The sequence below is a fragment of the Parasteatoda tepidariorum genome, chromosome 9 (assembly GCF_043381705.1).
Source record: "Parasteatoda tepidariorum isolate YZ-2023 chromosome 9, CAS_Ptep_4.0, whole genome shotgun sequence".
Classification (NCBI taxonomy): domain Eukaryota; kingdom Metazoa; phylum Arthropoda; class Arachnida; order Araneae; family Theridiidae; genus Parasteatoda; species Parasteatoda tepidariorum.
The window spans coordinates 19,459,870-19,482,831 of NC_092212.1; the positions used below are offsets into that span (position 1 = coordinate 19,459,870).

Here is a 22,962-nt window from a genome sequence, read left to right on the forward strand (position 1 = left end):
CTTCCACTGGTTAGATTGATAATAGTTTCATGATATCTAGCTTTAAACTTGGCTGTAATAATTTTTTTAATATTATGGTAACTGGGATTCTGGTTGAATCTAGCCTTAGCAAACTTGTTCCCTGCGATACCACAATAACTTGGTATCCAATGCAGGGAAACATAACGCCCACTTTATTATCAGAAAATCTACCAGAAGTTCGAATTCAAGAGCAGAACTACTTTTAGCAAACTAAAGAGATAAAAAAAAGATAGTCATAGGCTTAGCATGAAATTTTTTTTTGAAGAGGCCTGCAGTTCTTTCTCTTTTTTAAAAAATTTATTACTTAGAATAATCTACACATATATTAAAATTAAAACTCGAAAATAAATTCACAGAGAAAATTTTATAAATGTCTTTAATTTTAAGAGTAATTTTATACACTTAACAGAGGACAGAATAACTAATATATCGGCCTCACTTAAAAACTTTCGTAAAATATGCCGGATTCTGTAGTATATGTAAGGACAAGGGCATATTGTGAAACCATGGCTAATCTGAATTTGGATGTTTTATTTTCTATAAATTAAGAAAAAGCATGTTAAAAATTCTCATTTATAACCATTTTCTGCCAAGATTAAAATTAACAGTACAGTGCGAAATAAAACGACCACCCTGCATTATTTTTGATCATATCCTAGGACTCAATCCTAATGGTTCAAGGGGTCACCTCAAATACGCTAATTAATTAGTGCAGGAGCCGCGATGGCTCAGGGAATAGAGCGTTCGCCTTTCAATGATGTGAACCGAGTTCGATCCCAGGGATGGATTATCGATACGAATCCAGATTGCACCGACAACAGTGCTGACGTGAAATGTCCTCAGTGGTAGACGGATCATTGGTTAGAGTCCCTCCGCCGTCTGACTAACCGTTGGATGTTCTCGCGGTCTTCCTCTTCATGTACATGTAACGTAAATACGGGTTAGTTCCATCAAAAAGTCCTCCACGAAGGCAAATTTCACCCAATACTTGATCCAGGAGTTCCTTGTCTTCTGGATTGGGTTCAAAATTACAAGACTACGGCGTTGAACATTAGTAGTCGTAAACTCTTAAAAATTGGGTCGGCTGTTCAACGACGGATATAAAATAAAATTAATTTGTGCAAATATTTTAAGTTACTAAATCAGACATAAAAACATAATTTCTCTGAATGAACATACTTTTATTTTGACAGATTCGGATTTCTGACCCCCAAAATATAGGAGGTAGTCGCAATCAAGGTAATATGGTCTCCCATGATTTGATCAGGAGAGCGATCCGAAGTTTGGACCCTTTAATGTTAATTTTACTTTTTGTGTGCTTAGTGTGTGCTGAGTCCTAGGACGTGAAGATCGGATCATTAGATCAAAATTATTCAGAATAGTCCATTTTTTTTTTCCTCGCCACATTTCTATTTCAAAGGACATTACATAAAAATTCGAAATTTTTTCGGTTTCTAAGTGTACTTTTAAATAATTATAATTTAATTTTTTGATACATTAGTTATTTAAGCTTTCTATTCCTAGATTATTTTTTATATTTACTTTTTTAAGTAAATATTAGGAAATTGTTCTTATAAGAATTATATTTCATTTTACTTTTGAAACATATAGTTATAATAGGAATATAGTATAAAATCCAAATCAATCCTAACCTAATTGCCACAAAATATATTTTTAATAAAAGAGTAGTATAAATAAAATTACTAGAGGCTTGTAATTTGTAATATGGTCGCTTAACCCACAGTGCTCAAAACGAAAAAAAAAGTTTTTACAGATTTAGTTCGTTTTTAACTATTACCCAGAAGATTATCAGAAAATCAGATCCATCATGTGTACTTTATTTATAATTTAACACTGTTATTCCTAGATGAGAGTCGCTTACATTATAAAAGAATAGCATTTTCACTATGTGCAATAATATGCCATTTTCTTTCTTTTTTTTTTTTTAATATTTCTATGCATTTAGCGCAAGCAATTCTTTCAAGTTCTAGGTTTTCAAAAGTTATTTTCTAATCAAATAAAATAACTTAGAACACTTTCTATTGAAAGATACCAAAAATTCGAGCACTAGATATGAAGTTCGTCAGTAAAGAAAAAATAATATTTCGTATGAAAAGGAACTTATTGGATAAAAATTCTAAAAATATTATACATAAGTATTCTACCAAATCATACCTAGAAATTCATACTTGGAGCAAATCAGAATATAAATTTAGAGTTCCAAACAAGCTGGAAGTTATTTAAAGCTATAAGACAAAAATAAGTTAAAATGATACTAAAAACTTTCGACAGGAACAAAAAGTTGTAGTATGTTTAAAAGTTATTACACTACGTTAATGGAATATGTTTAATAGAATAGAACATATTATGTTGATAGAATACGTTTAAAAAATTATATTGAGCATAAATTAAACTAAATAACTAGAAACCACTATTATAAACTAATGCTGAAATCATTAAGTAATAATCAAAATATTTTTAACAAAATCATTAAATAATTTCGAAGATATATATATAAAAAATGCTAAATATTGAATTATTTTCTTAAATTATTGATAAATTATCTTAACAATTAATCTTGTATTAAATTAAAAATAGCGTTATGCTTTTGTTTTTTTTTTTAAGTAAAAAAATTAAAGAATTCTGAAGTGTTAAAAAGTATTCAGGGTTCACGTGCCTTCCCCCCCCCCNCCCCCCCCCCCCAACGCTATGCTGATAGTGGTCTGTGAATCAATAAAAATCACCATGTTCTGTTCCTCTCTTTCTGAAACCTCAGTTAATGACGTGTATCCACTTCCCCATCGAAATTTGTACAATGCTAACGAACAGTTTTGCTGAAAATGGAGCAGTTTTGCCTGGAGTAAACACCAGCATTTGTATGAGCCCCAGTAGCAGAACCATCAGTGTACACGCGCAATATGCTCCTAACAAAACATTTAAATGTTCCAGTTCGGAACTTTATCTCCAGCATTAATTAATAAATAAAATCAAGTATTCTTTACATTGGTATTTCAGAGTTCTCCTTAGGAATAAAAAGGGCAGAGCACTTTAACTCTGAAAAAGGCACTTAGATTTTTGAAAAATTTAGCATTGTAAATATTTATCAAAATTTGTAAAATTATGCAATAACGGAATTTTTTGCTCAACAATTTTTAAATTATCCTCTCATACTATTTTACGAGTATATTTCAAATGGCTCTTTCATTACCAAAATAGGAGAAAAATTTTTAGTTTATAAAAATAATTAAAGACATGATAAAAGGCAATCGGTGTGTGTATGCATATTTTTTTTTCTCAAAATTAAATTAATAAATAAACTATCAAAAAAGGATTAATTGATTAACAAATTGAAAGCTTTTTTTCCATAATTAAAATTGAAAAATTTGAGAAAATAAACATTTATAGATGCAATTTTTTTTAAAAAAAGGTATTTATTTAAAAAAAAATAGTTTTAAAATCACTTAAAAATTTTATTAATATTCCTCACCAAAAAAAGATACTTATAAAGATTTAATCAGTTGAGAATAACCCAAACAAAGTAAATATTTATAATAGTAATCAGAATTAAACCTATAAGCACAGATAATTTTACCAGTGATTAATTATTATTTAAAAACAATGAATAATTTTTTTTCAAAATGTAATCTGAATAAAAAGGCAGTGTCAAGGGATGGCGGCTTACTTTTACAAAAAAGGCAACAAAAAAAAGCGCCTTTATTGGCAAACAGGGTAGGCTGCAATTTAAAAAACACTTAGAGAGAACACTTTCTTCATTGGATATTTGTAATAATAACCAAATAAGTTTGTTACAAAATTTGTGTTTAATAAAAAATTGACTTACTAAATAAAGAAAATGTTATTCTTATTTAGTCATTCACTTAGCAAATTATTTAAAAAAAAAAAAAAAAACACAGAGAGAAAAATGCAGTTTTTTCATCTTTGCCTAAGAAAGCTAGGCATTGCATAACATTGCAAGCTAATTTACAAAGACTTTTCATCCATTAATACGTCATCTACACATCCATTTTACTTTTATAGTAAATTCTACAAGACTAATCAAGGATGTAATCCTTTGATAGTTATAACTTCTAGTTAGCTCTATTGTAATGAAGCTTGTTGTTAGGTTAAATTTTTATTAGTTTGAAAAATTTATTTAAAAAAAGATTTAAAAAAAATATGAATGAAACTCCACATTATTTCAGATAAATAGAAACAGAATTAGGATACTTATACTGATACTTAGCATTTTTAGGGAAGTAAACAAAAGAAAGCACAGCACCAACAAATACAATGTAATGCTGTTAGCTAAAAAGAAACAATGTCAATTATGTTTAAAAACAAAATTGCTTTCACATCAGAAAGGTTATATTATGAGTGCTGTGATCTGTTTCACCGCACGATTCTTAATCAACGTATTCTTAATAACCAAAAAATATTTTCTTTTAATATTTGCTAATAATAAATTATTTTATAATTGCTGATCAATGTATTAATAGCGCCATGGTGACATAGCGATATTGTCCCAGACCATTACAGAGTTCCTACAGAAAGATATTTTATTTGGCAAGCAAAGAAGTTTTTTTTTTCAAATCTGCGGAGTTTTTCGAAATATTTTTCACCCACAGACTTCCCCTACCCCTTTCTGCAGAATCATAATCGAAAAATGCCTTTCTCGCATATCGGAGGTAGAAAAATAAAAAGCTCTAGATTTTTTTCCCCTACTTCTTCTGAGGATAAAAATATTCTGCAATGATTAGCTTTAGCCAGAATTTCAGATTGTCATTAAGAAAAATAATTTCCGAATATTTAGATTTAAAAAAACATTTCTTACATTTATAAGTAAAAAAATATATACTGTTCTGTTCTATACATGAAGACTTTTTTTGCAAACAGAAAGCGCTTCTGTAACTTTAAATCAGTAACATATATATTTGCCCACATTAAATATCTCTCAGAAAGGTTTTAAAACTCGAGACAATTGTCGCAGAAAGCTGGAAAAAATTCTGCCCTAGGGAATAATAGTAAATATTTATAGTTTTAGATTACTTATCAACAAATCAAATTACATTTATAAGTATACTATATACAATGCAAACATAAATTTATTTTATTTGTATATAAGATATCTACAAATAGCACCAATAATTTTTAATAAATGATACTGAAGTAAACATTAACAATGGTGAAAATTCAAAGACTTAAACAAGTCATAAACATTATTATTTAATTCATATGCCGTCTCCAATGAACACCATTTATTTTTAGGATTATCCTCTGTAAAAGGATCATCAGTCGTAATATCCAACAATTCCAGATTAGTAGGTACAACAATACGGTAGGAATGTAAAAACATTCTATATGGTAGAATATCTTTTCTGTCGCTGTAAGTGAAATCTCCGACAATCGTATGTCCAATTTCATGAGAGTGAACTCGAAGCTGATGACGTCGGCCAGTTACTAATTGAAAAATCACTTTAGTTGCTGGTTTCTCATTATATGTACCCCTTTGGAGTACAATGAGTTTAGAAGTAGCCTTACGTGGCTGAATGCAATAGTCTTTGTCTGCCACACACATTTTATGAGTATGTTCTGGCCTGGAATCAAAACCAATTGGCTTGTCAAATTGTATTGAATTTTCTTGAATATGACCATGAACTAAAGCTAGGTAGTACTTGGATACTCGTCGAGAATTCATTGCCAACATGCATTCCTTAGCTGCAAGCTTGTTTAAAGCTAAACAAAGAACACCACTTGTTGAAAAATCTAGACGATGACAGAATCTAAAGCCAAACATTATGCTAGGGTCTGCAAGATTTGGAAATTTATGATTTAGCTGAGATGCTACAGTAATAGGATGATCTTCAGCTGAGTCTGAATTAATTGCAATATCACATTGTTTGTTTATAACTAAAAAATTGTCACTTAAATGTAGAACGCATAAATCATTCACAGTAGGTGGTGTACAACCCATCACAAAACGTTTGAAAAAATGAGAAGCAAACCACTTTAGTTTTATATTAATTCTTCGCATCAATTTTTTTTCTTTTATTTTTTACTTCAGTCTTCAGCAATTAAAAGTACAACAGCATGTGTTACAAATTTGCCTGAAAATAAAAATTCAATATAATTTAAAACCTATGAGCAAACCAATTTAAAAATAATATTTTACCTAATATTATCTGTTAAAGCTATTTTCTAATACCTTGGTACAATGAAATTAAAAAAATATATATTCACAACATCATATTACTAAACTAAAGTTTTGAATAAAAAAATTAGTCTAAACATATTGCGTATCTGTAGCTGTTTATATCAACTTCCCTCCTCAAGGAGCCAAAAAGTATTTGTTAATGGCAAAAATTTAAATAAATATTTGTGGCATTTATGTGATTTTTTTCTTCTTTTTTTGTAACTTTCTTTGTTGCTGCTGGCCGTTGTTTTCAAAACTTAGTAAATTTTACGGTTAAGAATTCGATAGGGAAAATTCCCCGTAACCTTACTTTAAAAAGAACTATAATTGTTTATATATTAATTTTGTACTGACATACATTACATCGACCAATTATATTAGGTTGCGTTTATTTGATTAACTTTTTGTATTAGATTAACAAAGAATTAAAATCAATTTTAATTTTTTCAAACTACCAGACACATCCTTTGAAAATGTGAACGTTTTTTTTTTAAAATTTAATTTCTTTTAAAATAAAGTAAGATAGTTGATGAAATAAATTAAACAAAATAATAGATTGATTTTGTATAAGAATTCAATAAATATCAAATCAAATTAGCATACATATCATATCAAATAATGCAAACTATTACAAATCTTAAAAATTTTATTGTTTATTCTTACATACAATTAAACTTTACAATTTATTGTTTAAAAAATTGGAATAAACGCCAACTATTACATACCTTCAAAACGTTATTGTTTATTTAGTACGTATTTAGCTGCTTATTTCTGGGTAGTATTGTGACATAGCGAAAGCAGAAAAGCTTCATTAAATTATTTCAATTTATCAACATAATGAACACCCAAATTTTTCACACAATCATAATTCAGATCTAAAATCTTGAAAACATAAAATATTTTAGATCAAGAGTAATATTTTATTAATAAAGAGATTCAATATTGAATTTATTGGTAAAATTTAAAATTATCAAAATGTTAAAATTATCGATATTTAAATTGCTGTTGTATCGTTCTTCAATCGTTTTTTGTTGATGTGTTGTTGTTGACTGTGGGTCCTTCACGTCAAAATATTATTTATAAGTTTTATTAGATATTGTTTGAATTCTATTTAGTTTTGCTTCATCAATTGGCTTAAACATCGTTTAATAATATTAAAAAGCTTTAGAGGCTAAATTATTTCAATATAACACTATTTAGATTGGTATTTACACCTTCTTTTGTTTAAAATTCCCTTGCGTGACAAATGTCACTTACTATGACACCAATAAAACAATTTCATTTACCTTTAAATAAAGAAAAGCAATGACTAAAAATGTCATCAGGAACGCTTTCTGCTGTGGGAACTTTCATGCAAAGCCCACTAGTTTCATGGGTGAGTAAAATTTAATTAAATAAAATTGATTTTGAAAAAATTGGTGCAATACTTTAGTTTGTTGAGGTAAGCTTATAACGGATGATATTATAGTCTTTCTTGTGCTAAAATAAATGTTTTGTTTCGTAATTTGTAAAAAAGTTTTATCATCCAAACTTTAATAATTCTGAAATAATAGAAAATCGTATTCCTCAGGTAGATATGGCCTTAACCTGAAACTAGTGATGTTTTTATATTGAAAGTGTTGAGTCAAGAATAAATTTACGCATCTTTTGAGATTATACATCTTCCCAAATATTATTATGCATAAGCTTATTTATTTTTAAAGTTATTTGAAATGTATTATTTTTCAGCCTATTCCTTAATGTGATTCTTTATTTGCATTGTATTATGTATCATGTAATTCTGTATATATTCCGAAAATATTTTTAAAATTTGTTCTTATATGAATCTCTCCAGAAAATAAATATAATATATAAAGGACATTAGGTAAAAGACTCTTCAATTTTTTTTATCTACTTAACAAACAGAAATTTAATCATATAAATTGTTTACAAAAAAAATTTCAACTTTAATAAATTATAGATTAACAAATCAAAAATACTTTTCATTTTAGTTAGTTTTCTAAAGAAAAGTTGATTAAAATCTTCTGGCATTAGCATATTGGATTATTGTTCAAAAACATAAATTTTTGTGCTTGCTTTTTTCTACCCATAAAATAAAAGTAAGTTGTAAATACTTCTTTATTTAAGATTATCGCTTGTTAATCTTGAGCTTTATATTTTAGGCTAAAACATTCCAAGATGAGGAAAAAAAGACATTGGAATACCGGTGTCTTTGTGATGGGATTTTTCTGTATAATTTGTGGCTAGAAATGTGAGTATTTACTTTTTTTAATGTTATAGTTATGTTATTTAATATTTGTTTTTATATTATCATTAATTTGTTTCTTTACTTTTCTTATGACTTATAATTTCATTGTATTAAATTTGCTTAATGTATTCTTTTAAATAAAAAAAAAACATTGAATTTATAATGTGATGTTACTTACATTTACTTACTCTAAATTTTAACTTCTAGAGATCCACATCCTCCTTACCATGGAGTTAGTTCTTCAACTGATGATCTTGCTACTAGAATACGGAATTTGGACATTCTGCTGCATAATATTAAAGCATTCTATGAAGTATGGTTAATTATTTTCATAATATTCATTGAAAAGTAATTATAGAGTTAAATTATCAGTCTCTGATTGAAGATTCTGTACATTCCCTGTCTTTGCCTTATCAGGAACAATATGATTAACTGTATTGTTTTTCTTATGAAATGTAATACATTTTTATTTGACAAGAATTTAAGTATTAATTTATTGTTTACATATATATATGTTTGATTTATACTTTTTACTGTCCTTAAGTTTGTTTTGTCATGATTTTGTTGTTTAAAATTTTTAAACATAGGTATTGGCATGAATTTAAAAATGTGTTTTTTTTTAATTGATTGTCTAAATTATTATTAAAAGTAAAATTTTTTTTTGTAGTTAACTTTAAATTTTAATGATCTGGATCTGAGTTGTCTTAATTATGAAAATTAATTACAAGGAGTTGTAGAAAAATGCTAAAACCTCTCTTTAGTTAACTAATGAAATACAAATCATGTAAAGGAAAATTTCTTTTTCACTTTAAATCACATGTTTTAATTGGTTAAAAAAAAAATTTCTTTTAAATTTTGCAAGTTTTGTGAAACCTGGATCTTTCATTCCGTTTATTAACATTTAATATTTCCTTGAAATGGCATGTGTCTTAAAAAATTAGAAGTGGATGAGGAAAAAAAAAACTATCATAAATGCTTTTGTATAATTCACATGTTACCAGGAAGATAGTCATTGCTTAAATTTAAGAATGAAGCTAATGTAATATTAATAATACAATGAATGCAAAATTACTAAAAAGTATTGCCCTGTGGAAAATATTTTCAAAAATTAAAGAAATTATTTTTACTAAGAAATAAAGACATTTTTTTAATGATTATTCTCTGTATTCTCAGTATATTTATTTTATTAATAAAAATGAACAAAATTTACCACCGTGCTTTTCTATTCCTTGTATTTTTAAGATATATTTGTATTAACTTTGAAAGTAAGAAGAAATTTTGCTACGGTACATTGTAATTTTATTTTAAATAAAACTTTTTAAAACAGTTACATAAAAAAAGACTATATAATTTAATAATACTGATTATTGTCTTTTTTGTGTTTAGATTTTAGCTAAATTTTTAACTGTGTAATTTTCTTTTTAGGATGTTTTGGGGCAACTGTTGTTAATAAAAATTCCAGATATATTAACATTAGCTAAGCTGCATGATGATAGTGAGTAAAAGTCTATACATTCCATTAATTTTTATATCAATTTACAGTATTTAATGGTATAAGAATAAGCTTGCTATTATTTTTTTGAAGAATTTGCAATTTCAGTCTAAAAATTTCATTAACTTTATAAAGTAGAAATGCTTCAACTGAAGACTGTCCTGAAATGGCTATTGAACATTATTTTATTTTATAACTGTTGTTGAACAGCCAACCCGATTTTGGGTTTACGACTACTAATGTTTTGTAATTTTGAACTCAATCCGGATGACAAGGGAACTCCTCGATCAAATATTGAGAGAAGTTTGCCTTCATGTAGAACTTTTTGATGAAACTAACCCCCTTTTTTTGCTACATGGAGAAGAAAACTTCCCATAATTTACCTAATGGTAAAGGAACTCTAACCTACGATCCGTCTACCATTAAGAATATTTTACTTCAGCACTGTGGTCTGTGCAAGCCGGGTGCGGAATTCGTATTGATGAACCATTGCTGGGATTCGAACCCGGTTCACCTGATTAGAAAGCGAATGCTCTATCCCCTGAGCTATAGAACATTAAAAAATAGTTAGTGGTGTTTACTCACAATAAAAAATAATTAGTGATGTTTACTCACAAAGAATAAATATTAAATTTCATTCTTGATTACAATTGATGACACTGACTAAGTAGAGTGCCGAAAATTAGAGATTTAATATTTTTATGTGCATACTAATATTTTTTGTAAAGTCTTAGGTAGTATGTAATAATTTTATGTGCCCACTACTTATGGCTCTAACAGCTGTTTTTATTCGTGTACAAAATAAAATTTTAATTAGCTTTTAATTTTTCTCTCTCTATTTTTTTTTAAAGAATCTAGTGTCAATGAGATGGAAGTTTTGTTGTTATTAATACTTGGATGTGCTGTCCAGTGTGAAAGAAAAGAGCATTTCATTGAAATAATAAAATCTCTGGATTTGGAAATTCAGCATAAAATTGTAGATTACATTCAGAAAGTAAGTAAAAAGTTTTCATTTTCTAAACAATATCTTTTTCTTTTTTTTTCCTCTGCAGTTATTTATGTCAGTGTTAATTGGTTAAATATCGGATTTGTGAAATATTTACACTCGTGCTTAGGTTGAAATGAGACATGTTTTCCAATATAATATTTATATATAAGATTTAAATATTTAATATATTTAATTTTTATTAAGGTTTCTTTTTTTTTTTTCTTAAGTTTTTTTTTTAATAATCTGCTTTATTTGATTTAGTTATAGCAGAAAAAGTAACTAATTTGATGTCAAGAAATTATATATTTTACGTATTTATTAACGAATTTTACCATCTTAGTTTATTTAAAATAATCCATAAATTATTTTTATAAAGTTTTCATTTCCAAATGTTTTAGTCAATTGTAGCTTGAATATATATACAGTTGACATTCAGTATAACGAATCTTGTGGTCTGGTATAAAAGGGAATATTTACACCTCTTACTTAAAAACTGGTATCTCATTGTTCAATCCATGTATTATTTACATAACATTGTCACAGATTACATTATTGTTTTTAACATATAACCAATTTTTATCTTCCTATCTACCTCGGTTCTCCCCACACTGCCATTATACCTCAGAATATCTTCTTTATGATTGGTCAGAAATAGTTCTATCAAAATATCCTATCTATCTCTATCAAAATATCCTATCTACCTATATTTTTAAGGTAATTTTGATCCTATCTACCTCGGTTCTCCCCACACTGCCATTATACCTCAGAATATCTTCTTTATGATTGGTCAGAAATAGTTCTATCAAAATTAGCCTTGGAAGCCGAGTTCTTGTGCTGTCGGGTAACAAATTAAATTAAAACATTTTTTTTTCTAATTATTAGAACTGATACCAGTTGTTCAACCCAATTTTCTTTCAGATGAATAAGGGTTTAACCTGAAAATTGATGATAATGCAACCTTTTTGTATATTAATATATACATAAAAGTACATTTAAATTTAACATGCATATGTGAAAAGTGTCCTGCAAATAATAATCTGGTTCAGGGCCGCCATTTTTGATAAATATTATTTGTCATGATAGCTGTAAAAACTATATGTTTTAACTCAAAAATAAATCATACAAAGGGACTGACTTTTCACAAAGGAGTAAATAAAATTTTCAAGCAAGATAAGTATAATTGATAAATTAATTGTATTCTTTGAAAAGAAAGTTTCGCAGATTATAAAAGAAAAGAAATTTAATTAGGAAAAGAGTGTAGAGGCTCACGTCCTTCCTTCGAAGGAAATTCATGGTGTCAAAATTATTTTGTGGTAATATCAAAGGAAATAATAGTTTAAGTAATTTCTTTGTAGCTTTTTCTAAACCAACTATCCAAATTTTACTTGCTATAGTGGAGTGACTGGTTCAGTGCAATCGTTGTAGTATACATTAAAATAACATAGTATCTATGAATTAGCTTATAGTCTCTGCCGTGTCTCCTGATATGTCTTAAATATTAATTAAATTATAAAAATAAGGAAAAGAAACTTCATCTTTTTTTTCCAGCTGTGCTTTGTGTTAATAAGTTATTAGCTCATCCATCGTCAGGAATATCATATTGTAACCAATTTCAACCACAACCTTTGCTGCATTGTAATAAACAGAGATACAGCTGGAATTTTTCTCCTCGACTTCTTTTTGGAAGGATGAAATTTTCTTCAAAGGAGTCAAAGACAATTATGTTCTGAACTACAGAGAACAACTTCGAATAAAAAAATTTAAAAAATGTAGCATATTTGACATTTTTTGTAAAAAATAAATAAATGAAATAGAAAATTTAATAAAATATTTCAATTCCATAAAAATTTCGATAGATGTTTTTTTCTTTTGCACTTCCCATGATTTTGCAGCATTATGAAATTTTGAATGGCAAACATTTTCATTTGGTTGTTTAAATTCAAGTCCTTGCGTTGATAGTCAAGTTATCTCTAAATGGTTGGCAATCAATTTTTTTAAAAACTAATTTTTATCCTGTTTAGGACTAAAAACCATCTTCCACATTTTGTTGTTTACAAGATTATTGCTGTAGCAAGGTTGGGATGTAGTGAGAAACAGAAAAAAATTCGGGGAGGTTACAAGAATTCACAATATTGAATTTCTATTTTAAATACAAAGTGTCAAAGCATAAACGACTATTTTATTTAAGAGAATTTGTTATTTTCAATGCTTAAAATACGCTTGTAAAGGAGTTTTATTTTCTCAATAATTGTGAAAAGTAGGCTTCAGTAAGAAATGAAGATTCTAATTTTCTATCTTTTTCCTCTCTGCATTCTAATAAATTTGTTATTATAATTTGCTTTGTAATGTTATATTTAAATACTTATTGTTATATTTAATAACCAAATAAAAATAATTTTATTTATATAAATTTTTATTATCAGCATCTTAGTTTTATTTTTTTATGACGGGTGTTGGGCTATTCTGAGTTTGTGACTATCATTATTCAACTCTGTCTTGTAATTTTGAATCGAACCCAGAAGAAAGATATCAAGCATTGAGATAAACTAGCCTTCACTTTTTGATGGGACAAGTCTGCTTTTCTGCTTTAGGGAAATTAACACCACAGAAATTTCCAGTTAGCCAGAGGACTTGAGGATTCTAACCCATGATCCAGCGACCACTGAGGATATTTTACCACAGCACTGTAGAAAGTGCATGAAGAGAGTAGAATTCGTATCAACTGAACACCGGGTGGATTAAAATCTGGGTCTCCTCATTGAGAGATGAATGCTCTATCTCTTGCGCTACTACGGCTCCAACATCTGAGTTAAAATTTATAACTTACCCATTAACTCATTTTGAGGACATTCATGTTAAGTTCTAACAAAACCCTAAGTACAATGAGAGCTTCTTATTATTGTTGGTTCAATATATGCAAAACCCTATATCATATGGTTAATTGATAAAAATCATAAATATGTATTAATGTTTCAGGTAACAGATAATCCTGAAGCCATATGGACAAATGAGTGGAATGAACTAGCATTAGTCCCACCTGATGATCAGGAACACATGTTTAGTTTGCTGGTACAGCACCTTCGTCGTCTAGTCAAAGAAAAAGATGATTTGTCTCAGGTAGTTCATTTTACAAAGCCTCCTTGCTTTTGAATATTTTTCTTTATTTTATTTTATATTTATTTTTTTATGAAAAATTTGCCAAAAATTTTACAATTATTTATATTTAGGTCGAATTGTTTAAAATATTTAAAACTTTAACAAAAGTATTTTAATTTCATCAATAAAATTTGTATTTTTAACCTACTCTTTTGCATAAAAAAGTTCTGAAGCAATTTATATTGATTTAAATATTCTGACTGTACTGTTGTACACAGATATTGGTTAATAACATTACAGTAGAATTTATATTTGTAGATATTATTAGATTTGTTTTAAAGATAAAATTAGAAACACTTATATTGATAAAATAAAATTTTTCTTTTATAATATATATCTCTTTAATATTTTTAATAATTACCAAAGGAATTTAATTTATGTATTCTGATTTTCAAATTTGTTATTTGTTACATGTTATAACACAAACTATTTTTTGCTCTCTTTTGAAGTATTTGTAATTAACAATTTTAAAGCTATGTTTTGTATCTTAATTTTCAAACAAATTGATTTTTTCTTTGGTTGATTGATTCGGCAATAGCTTTTATGAATTTTGGCAAGCTGCAAAATTCTGAAATCAATTAGGGATAAAAAAGTTATTGATGCATTTTCATGTGAAAAATTTTGACTTTGTTGACCAGTTTACTTTTCCGTGTCATTCTTGAGAGAACTCAGCATTTTCCTATTGTTAAAATTGAAATTAGATTTTGCCATTTTACGTCGAATAAACTACTTCATTCTCATCTTTTATTAAAAAATATTTTTTTACAATGAATATTTAAATATGTCATACTTTTTCAAAAAACATTTATTTAAAAAGAATTTAATATACTTTTAATTACAACCTATTTTTTTTAGCGAGTTATTCAATCTGCACTTCAAAATTTGTGTTTCACATCTGGAACTAGCACTCTAAGCCCATCAAGTTCCTCTAATTTGGATAAGTCCCACATGATTGTTGAATTGGCTGATGCTAAAGCAAGGTTGAGGAAACTTCAACAAGAAGTGTAAGTGTCATAATTATTATTATTAATAATTTTTTCTTTTTTAAAAAATAAGTAGTAAATTTCAATATTACATGTTATATGGTCTTTTTTGATCTTTTATAAGATAGCACTAGTCAATACTTATTTATTTATTTACTAATTTTTTCATTTGGTGAAATAATTTTGCTCTTTTTACAAAATATAATATATAAATGTATCCACTATCGTATTATGTTTTATTCAAAACCATTGCAAAATTAAAAATTATCTTCTGTACTTTTTCCAATTATATCAACTTAATGTTAATATTTAAGTAAGTTTAGAGGGTATTCTTTTTAATTTACTCTTATAAAATTTTAAAATGTTGTACCACAGTTATTAATGTTTAGATTTATTTAAAAATGAATTAAAATTCCTTTGGTGTTAACTTTATTAATACATAATCTATAAAACAAAATCATTAAAAAAAAACATTTATTTTTTAAATTTCATACAAAGTGTAAAAAAAAATTCCTATTTTTTTTCTTTTTGAACTTTTTTTTGACTTTTTCTTCCTTTTACAAAAATTACAAATATTTTTCATGTTTGCAAATATTTTTTACCCAATATTTGTTTATATCTTCCAATTTTAAATCAGTCATTTAGAGATTTATTAAAATTTCAATTTTTTATTTTCATTAATAAATATTTTTCTTTTCTTTTTAGTGAAGAAAAGAATGAAGGTATAACTGAACTAAGGGAAGAATTAGAAAAATCCAAAGAGATACAATGCAAATTACGCCAAGAGGTATAACAATTTTTTTCAATATTATGTTTTTATGCTTTGTTTTTGTGTGTATTAAAACATAATTTAGTCTTTGTGTTTTTACTAATGTTTTTAATGTGGTTCAGAACATTTCAGTGTGCTTTAAAATATTTGATAGTCATGCAATTAAACTTTAAAAGTATTTTCCTAGTGTTAAATTTAAATATAGAATACAACTTATTTTTGCAATTCTGAAATGAAATTATTTATTTTTAGTCATATAATTTAAAACTATAGATTTGTGTGTATGAAATTCTGTCTATCGCGCAGTTGAATATTTTACTTAATAATCAGTTTNTGAATTAAATTTCTTTTAGTATTATATTTATTCATATAAAATATATAAAACATAATTATTAAAAGTACCTATTTTTTAAATTTCATATATAGTATGAAAAATTTTTTCTATTTTTTTTATTTATTTTATTCATTTTCTCCCATTTTACAAAAATACAATGCAGGGGAACAACAAATGCAGAGGAATATTTTTCAAATATTCCCCTGCATTTGTTGATATCTTTTCAAATTTTAAATCAGTCATTCAGAGATTTATTAAAATTTTAATTTTTTATTTTCATAAATAAATATTTTTCTTGATTTTTAGTGAAGAAAAGAATGAAGGTATAACTGAACTGAGGGAAGAATTAGAAAAATCCAAAGAGATACAATGCAAATTACGCCAAGAGGTATAACACTTCAAAATTACGTTTTTATACCTTGTATTTGTGTTTAATAAAACATAATTTAGTCTTTATGTGTTTTTACCAATGTTTTTAATGTGGTTTAGAAAATTTCAATGTGCTTTAAAATATTTGACAGTCATGCAATTAAATTTTAAAAGTATTTTCCTAGTGTTAAGTTTAAATACAGAATACAACTTATTTGTGCATAATTTTTGCAAATCTGAATTGAAATTATTTATTTTTAGTCATATGATTTAAAACTATAGATTTGTGTGTATGAAATTCTGTCTATCACACAGTTGAATATTTCAGTTAATAATCAGTTTTTTATTTTTTAAATAACATTGACACGTTTTCCAAAATTCACATATGCATCGAGCGAGCTGAAAGTTCGATCTTATGAAAAATAGAGCTCTATTAAAAAAACAAACATACACTCACTGTGGAGCAAAGTGAATGAATAAATCTCAGAATCATCATGAGATTTAATGTTGTAGAGCTTTATTAATTTTTTAAGTCTGACACTTACGTCAAGGCCTTTACCGCCTATTTCTTCAGAAAGAAATTAAACACTGTATCTATAAAATTCAGCCACATTTTGACAAAGTAATCATCAGAATTTTTTATAAAATAGTCCCTATTTACCAACAAAACAATAGAGCCTGCAGATGTGCAAATGGCCTCTGTTGCTTTAAATGATTATCTGTTAATAAAGAAATCCACAATTTTTAATTCGGAAACTGTATTTTCTATCAAAATAACTTAAGAATTCTGGATCACTCTCTGCATTCTAGAATTTATATATATCTATTAATGATTAGTTTAATAATTTATCAAAATTTAGCTTTTGTACCAACCTTAATTTTTATGTTACTTTTCTTTCATTCGTTAGAACCTCGAATTAATTCAAGATGCTAGAACAGCCAAAACTTATAGAGATGAAATTGACATCTTAAAGGAGCGGGTAAGGTTTTTTAATTATTTTTTTATGAATATATGTTAGTAACTAATAATATCCTGATAAAATAATTAAAATAATTTTTATTTTAGGTGCACAAAGTTGATCGGTTAGAAAGTGAGATACAGAGGTATAAGGACAAGATGAATGAACTTGATTTCTATAAGTCAAGAGTTGAGGTATGTTTAATAATATAAATTAGATCATTTTTTAAAAATTGATTACTTTTTTAACAGACAGAAAATTGGCAATAAATTATTGCAGATTGCAAATATCCTTAAAGAATAAGGTTCCCCGTACAAAAGTGATAGTGTGCAATTATCACTGATTGCTTTCATCATATTGGTCTCATTAAAAAAAAAAAAAAAAAAAGAAGANAATAAAAAAAAAAAAAAAAAAATGCCAGAAACCTTGTTTTTACGTGCATTTAAATAAATTATTATGGATCAGTAATTTTAGTTTCTAAATAAATTTTAGAATCAATATACTTTAAATTTCAACTGATTGGTTTCTGGCTTTAGTGAGTTAGTTTTTGTAGAAAAAGAATTATAATTTTTTTTTTGTTGATAAAAAGAGTATAAAATTTCATATACTACTTAGATTTTTAATATACAGTGAAACCTCCTGTTATGGACACTCCTGCAAAACGGACGCCTCTCAATACGGACATATTTTTAATTTCCCGGGAATCTTCTATGAATAAACCATTACATACGTTCTCCGCAAAGCGGACACTCCCGTAACCGGACGCGGACAGTCATTTTGGTCCTGAAACGTTGTTTTTTATCTCTATAAACCGGACACTACTTTTTCTTAATAAATTTCAAGCTAAAAAAAATTCAACTTTTCACCATTTTTAAAGCATGAAAATAAAACTTTTTTCCTTATCCATAACTAAAAATATTGTTAGGCTATTTCACCACCGAAAAATCAATCTTTCTCCTGTCACCTTGTCTTATCTTTGTAAAGAAAGGAGAGAAAATGGTACTGCACTCCTGAAATAATTCTGACATCGGCATCTTTTGATCTTTTCATCTGGACCACACAGGTTATGAGACCCCTCAAGTTGAAATGACTTCTCTCAATGCTTCTTCCCCATTGAAAATTTCTTTAATTTTCTTATCAATTTGAAGACTGTATTTAACACAACTGGGGTAAAAAAAAGAGAACAGAAGTATAATCTTTGAGGTGTTTATATAAATGAAACATTTATTCAGACACTTGATAGCTGATCAATTGTGAATAATCATCTCCATAGGTCCTCATGACTTACAGGTATGCATTACTTTTTTTTCTGTGAATCATGGGAGGTTTATTTTCCAAGAAGGTATTAACCATGTTCCCTATCAAATGATAAGTAGGTGTAAGGGGATGTGAACCTAATAATTGAAACGGACTGAGGACAGTACGCTCCTATTTGGTATCATATGTCTAACTTGAGTATCTATGCTAATAGGAAAATTATATTTATTTATCTGTAGCTACATCCAGAATTATGTATTTATATCAAACTTCTTTATATATTCTTTTTTATCTTTCTTATTGTTTAAATAAATATTCTTGTAGATATTTACAGTATCCTTGTAGATATTATTTAATTATTTCTACATCTTTGAGAATATTCTAAAAACAATTTACGGTGTTAAATTTCGTTATTAGGGTACCCTTCCCGTAAACGGACAACTCTCATAAACGGACAAATTTTTTGGTCCCATGAATGTCCGCTTAACGGAGGTTTCACTGTATTTCTAGTTTTTTTTTTTAATTTATAAAATATATTTCTGTTTAAAGAATTTTTTTTTTAATATTTGTACAAAAGTTTAAAATAGTTTAGTAAGAAATGCAGATTTGCTCTGAAAAAGGAGTTATTAACTCTTTTCTGCTCCTGTGCAAATTAAAAATTTTTCTTAACTAATATGTCACATTACTCATTGAAAAGGATAAAATATTTAACACATGATTATGATTTAACTGAACTTTACAAAAGACAAATATTTTATATTCCCATGTGCACATCACAGTTTTATATGAAAACATGTTGTTTTCATATAAAACTCTACTGACAGCAGCAAAAATTGATTTATTTACTTTTTTTTCTTCCTTTTTTCTTTTTTGTTGATACTTTGAATTCAGTTTAAGTATTATGACTGTAGACAAACTGTTATATGGTAAAGAAATTTTCTTACAATTTTTGTTGAACTAGTTTTTAATGACAGTTATTATTTGAGAATTCATTTTGTATTTTTGTCTTTTAAAATTTAGGAATTAAGAGAAGACAACAGAATTCTTGTGGAGACTAAGTCTATGCTGGAAGAACAGTTGGAAGCTAGCAGAAAACGAGCAGAGCAAGTTGTTGAATTGGAAGCCGAAATTTTAAAATACTGTTCACAGATCAATGAATTGAATATAGTAAGAATCTTATCTTCATGGTTAAATTTTAATACCATTTTTTTATTTAGTTACTTATTTTTCTTACTAAAATTTAAACTCACAGGATTTTTTACATATATTTCTGTGCCAACTCAGATACAGAATATCTGTAAAATGGAAAGTGAATCAGTCTTATTCTTTCTCTGTTGTGTAGTTTGCATAACTCACTTAATCTATCATATATCTTTTATTATCTCTGTTGTGCAGTTTGCATAACTCACTTGATCTATCATATATCTTTTAATATCTCTGTTATGCAGTTTGCATAACTCACTTAATCTATCATATATCTTTTATTATCTCTGTTGTGCAGTTTGGATAACTCACTGAATCTATCATATCTTTTATCTCTGTTGTACAGTTTGCATAACTCACTTAATCTATCATATATCTTTTATTATCTCTGTTGTGCAGTTTGCATAACTCACTGAATCTATCATATCTTTTATCTCTGTTGTACAGTTTACATAACTCACTTGATCTGTCATATATCTTTTAATATCTCTGTTGTGCAGTTTTCATAACTCACTTAATCTATCATATATCTTTTATTATCTCATTTATTGTTGTTTTATGAAGGGAATGTAATTTTTGGGTATCGTAACTGTAGGAAAGAGATGCAGGCAGGGAGAAAATTCAACAGTTGCTTGAGGAAAATGCTCAACTTCACATTGAGCGAAAAGCTTCAATGGAAGAATTAGTTCAGCTTCAGAGTGAACTTTCTCAGGCATTTACTCCTTCTCCACGTAAGTAGGAAACTTAAATCATTTCAAATACTTCTACCTATAATGAAAAATGATTTGTATTGAATATATGACCACTAAACTATTTTTCTTCTTCTTCATATTTGAGTAATGTAATTCTGATAAGAAAACATCCCGTATTTGATTGCTTTGTCTTTTATTCAGAGAATTCGCATCTAACTAAATATATATCCTTTTAGGCTATTATGGGAAAAAGGAGGATTTCTTTCTAACTAATTAGTTGGAAAGTATAAAAAAAATTTTTTTTTTTTTGAGCAATTAGTATAAACTTGTAGAAGGTTATTGCAACAGATAAACTCAGATCAAAAAGACATACAGAAATAACCTTGGTCTGTCTTTGGAGAGACAGCTGTTGGGCTCTAGATAAAGAATACTTATAAGATATACTACAAAAATGACTGAAAAAGATGCTTCTTCTTTGTCAGTGCAACAGCCCCTTGTAGGCCTTGGCTGCTTCAACAGCTGACAAATGCCAGCTCCACCTATCCATGGCAACTCCCTTCCAATTTCTAATCTTTAAGGTTTTCAGGTCATTTTCAATGTGGTTGCGCGATTAGAGGATCTAACTCTGTTACGTGACCCCTAGTGAAAAAGATGCACAAGTACATTTTATGTACCTGTGCATCTTGTTGCTGTTGTGTGCATGTTTTTTTTTATTATTATTTTTTTTAATTCTCCAAACAAATTCTGTATTACTTATACCACAATACCATCCTTCTTTTGTCCTATCTTATAAACCAAACAGTTTTCTGTTAGCTTTTTTTTAATTTTATTTAATCTATGTTTTGCATAAAATTTCAACTAGAATTTTTTTGTTTGTATAAATTGTATATTAAATATTAAGTAGTTTAACCTTTTACAGCAAAGCTTGTTTGATTGTATTAGCTAGATATTAACCTACTGTACCTTATGTCTGAGAACCAAAGATGTGGTACATTTATAAAACCAAAATATGCATCCATCTAGGTTGACTATTTTATTTGTGCTTTTTTAAATTGTTGTTCTACTCTATTTAATTTTGTTTATGCATAAAATTGAAATGGAAACTAAAATTTTAAAATATTTTTTCATAAATTATTCTTTTCATTCAGTGGAAAATCACAGTCTCATGGAGCAATTGAACACAGAAAATCAAAGTAGGGTGTTGCAGCTTGAGCTTGAAAACAAAAGACTGCATATGTTGGTTGAAAGTTTGAATCGGTCACCATCGTTTGAAGTTACTGATCCTGTTAGTATCTTATTATTTTTCTTCATATTTTAGTTTATGAAAAAATACTGTCAAATGTCAACTAACATCAAAATGATTTTTTTTTAAATTTTAGATATGTAACACATTTTTGTGATTCCTTTGAAAAGTTAGCTGTATTTTTTAATTAATTAATTGTTGTGTTTAAAAACCTTCTGAGAAGTACAAATTATGGTGGTATGGGTTAAAAGTGAAAATAAATTGAATTATTATAAAATATAGTTCTCAATTTCTTATGACTGCTGGTTAAATATTTATATTGAAAGTCATTTTATTTTCAGGCCTGTTAAGAAAATTAAATTTAAGTACTTTAAAGATCCTATCAGTATTGAAAATTGCTGGGGGCATATACCACATTCCTAGTCAGTGCAAACTTGGCTGCATCAGACAAACGAGACACTTAAACATTTTGATTAATGGAACCCAATAAATATGTCTGTGATCAAAAATTCAATAATCATCTATTGCTGCTGTTTAAAACTTGAGCAATTTAATTTCGACAACGCCAAAATTCTCTCACTTCTGTCACATCTTCTCATTTTGATGTTTTGGAATCTTTTTTCATTCTTAGGAATGCTGATTCCTTTGCTTAACGACATGCCTTTTGCACTGACTTTCATATCTCATCCACTATAGTTTTCATGGGTTTTTTTCTCCTTGTCTATTTTCCATTAACTGTTTTACATTTTCTGTTTCACTCCCAGCAACTGCAAATTTTCTAGTTTTGTTTTTCGCCTTTATTTTCCAGTTTTTTGTTACCAACATCACAATTGCCGCTTCAAATCTCTCTTCTTTTCCACATACACATCTAGCTAGTTTTGAGAATGGACGCCTATTTTTAAGTGCTCGAAATATGTTGACTTTTACTATCTTCATAAGTTTTTGAAGAAATTACATTTATAGATTATCTAGTACATGTGTGTTTATGCAGTTAAGATTTTTTTTTTCAATATCGAAGCAAAAATAAAAATCGATAAACAGTAACGAACAATAATACA

At 27.4% G+C, this 22,962-nt stretch overlaps 2 protein-coding genes across 4 annotated transcripts in view; one reads left to right on the forward strand and one right to left on the reverse strand.

Moving 5' to 3' along the window:
• Positions 1-4,469: 4,469 nt before the first annotated feature.
• On the reverse strand, positions 4,470-6,940 carry LOC107448178 (RNA pseudouridylate synthase domain-containing protein 1). Its single transcript, XM_016063294.3, has one exon. It carries the CDS (start codon positions 6,050-6,052, stop codon positions 5,195-5,197), a length of 858 nt encoding a protein of 285 aa, XP_015918780.1. The 5' UTR covers positions 6,053-6,940; the 3' UTR covers positions 4,470-5,194.
• A 283-nt stretch (positions 6,941-7,223) lies between these two features.
• Positions 7,224-22,962, forward strand: part of LOC107448191 (girdin) — a 36,626-nt gene continuing 20,887 nt past the window's right edge. Inside the window, exons 1-13 of one of the 3 annotated variants that reach the window (XM_043039544.2) lie at positions 7,224-7,586; positions 8,374-8,462; positions 8,667-8,772; positions 9,885-9,954; positions 10,803-10,945; positions 13,916-14,056; positions 14,951-15,099; positions 16,488-16,569; positions 17,459-17,530; positions 17,617-17,703; positions 19,787-19,933; positions 20,565-20,700; positions 21,810-21,946. In XM_043039544.2, the coding sequence (XP_042895478.1) occupies positions 7,527-7,586; positions 8,374-8,462; positions 8,667-8,772; positions 9,885-9,954; positions 10,803-10,945; positions 13,916-14,056; positions 14,951-15,099; positions 16,488-16,569; positions 17,459-17,530; positions 17,617-17,703; positions 19,787-19,933; positions 20,565-20,700; positions 21,810-21,946 (1,419 nt within the window). In that variant the 5' untranslated portion in view covers positions 7,224-7,526. Of the gene's footprint in view, positions 7,587-8,373; positions 8,463-8,666; positions 8,773-9,884; positions 9,955-10,802; positions 10,946-13,915; positions 14,057-14,950; positions 15,100-15,783; positions 15,866-16,487; positions 16,570-17,458; positions 17,531-17,616; positions 17,704-19,786; positions 19,934-20,564; positions 20,701-21,809; positions 21,947-22,962 lie in introns of all 3 variants that reach the window. The other 2 variants (XM_043039545.2, XM_071185464.1) reach the window with 2 other exon arrangements.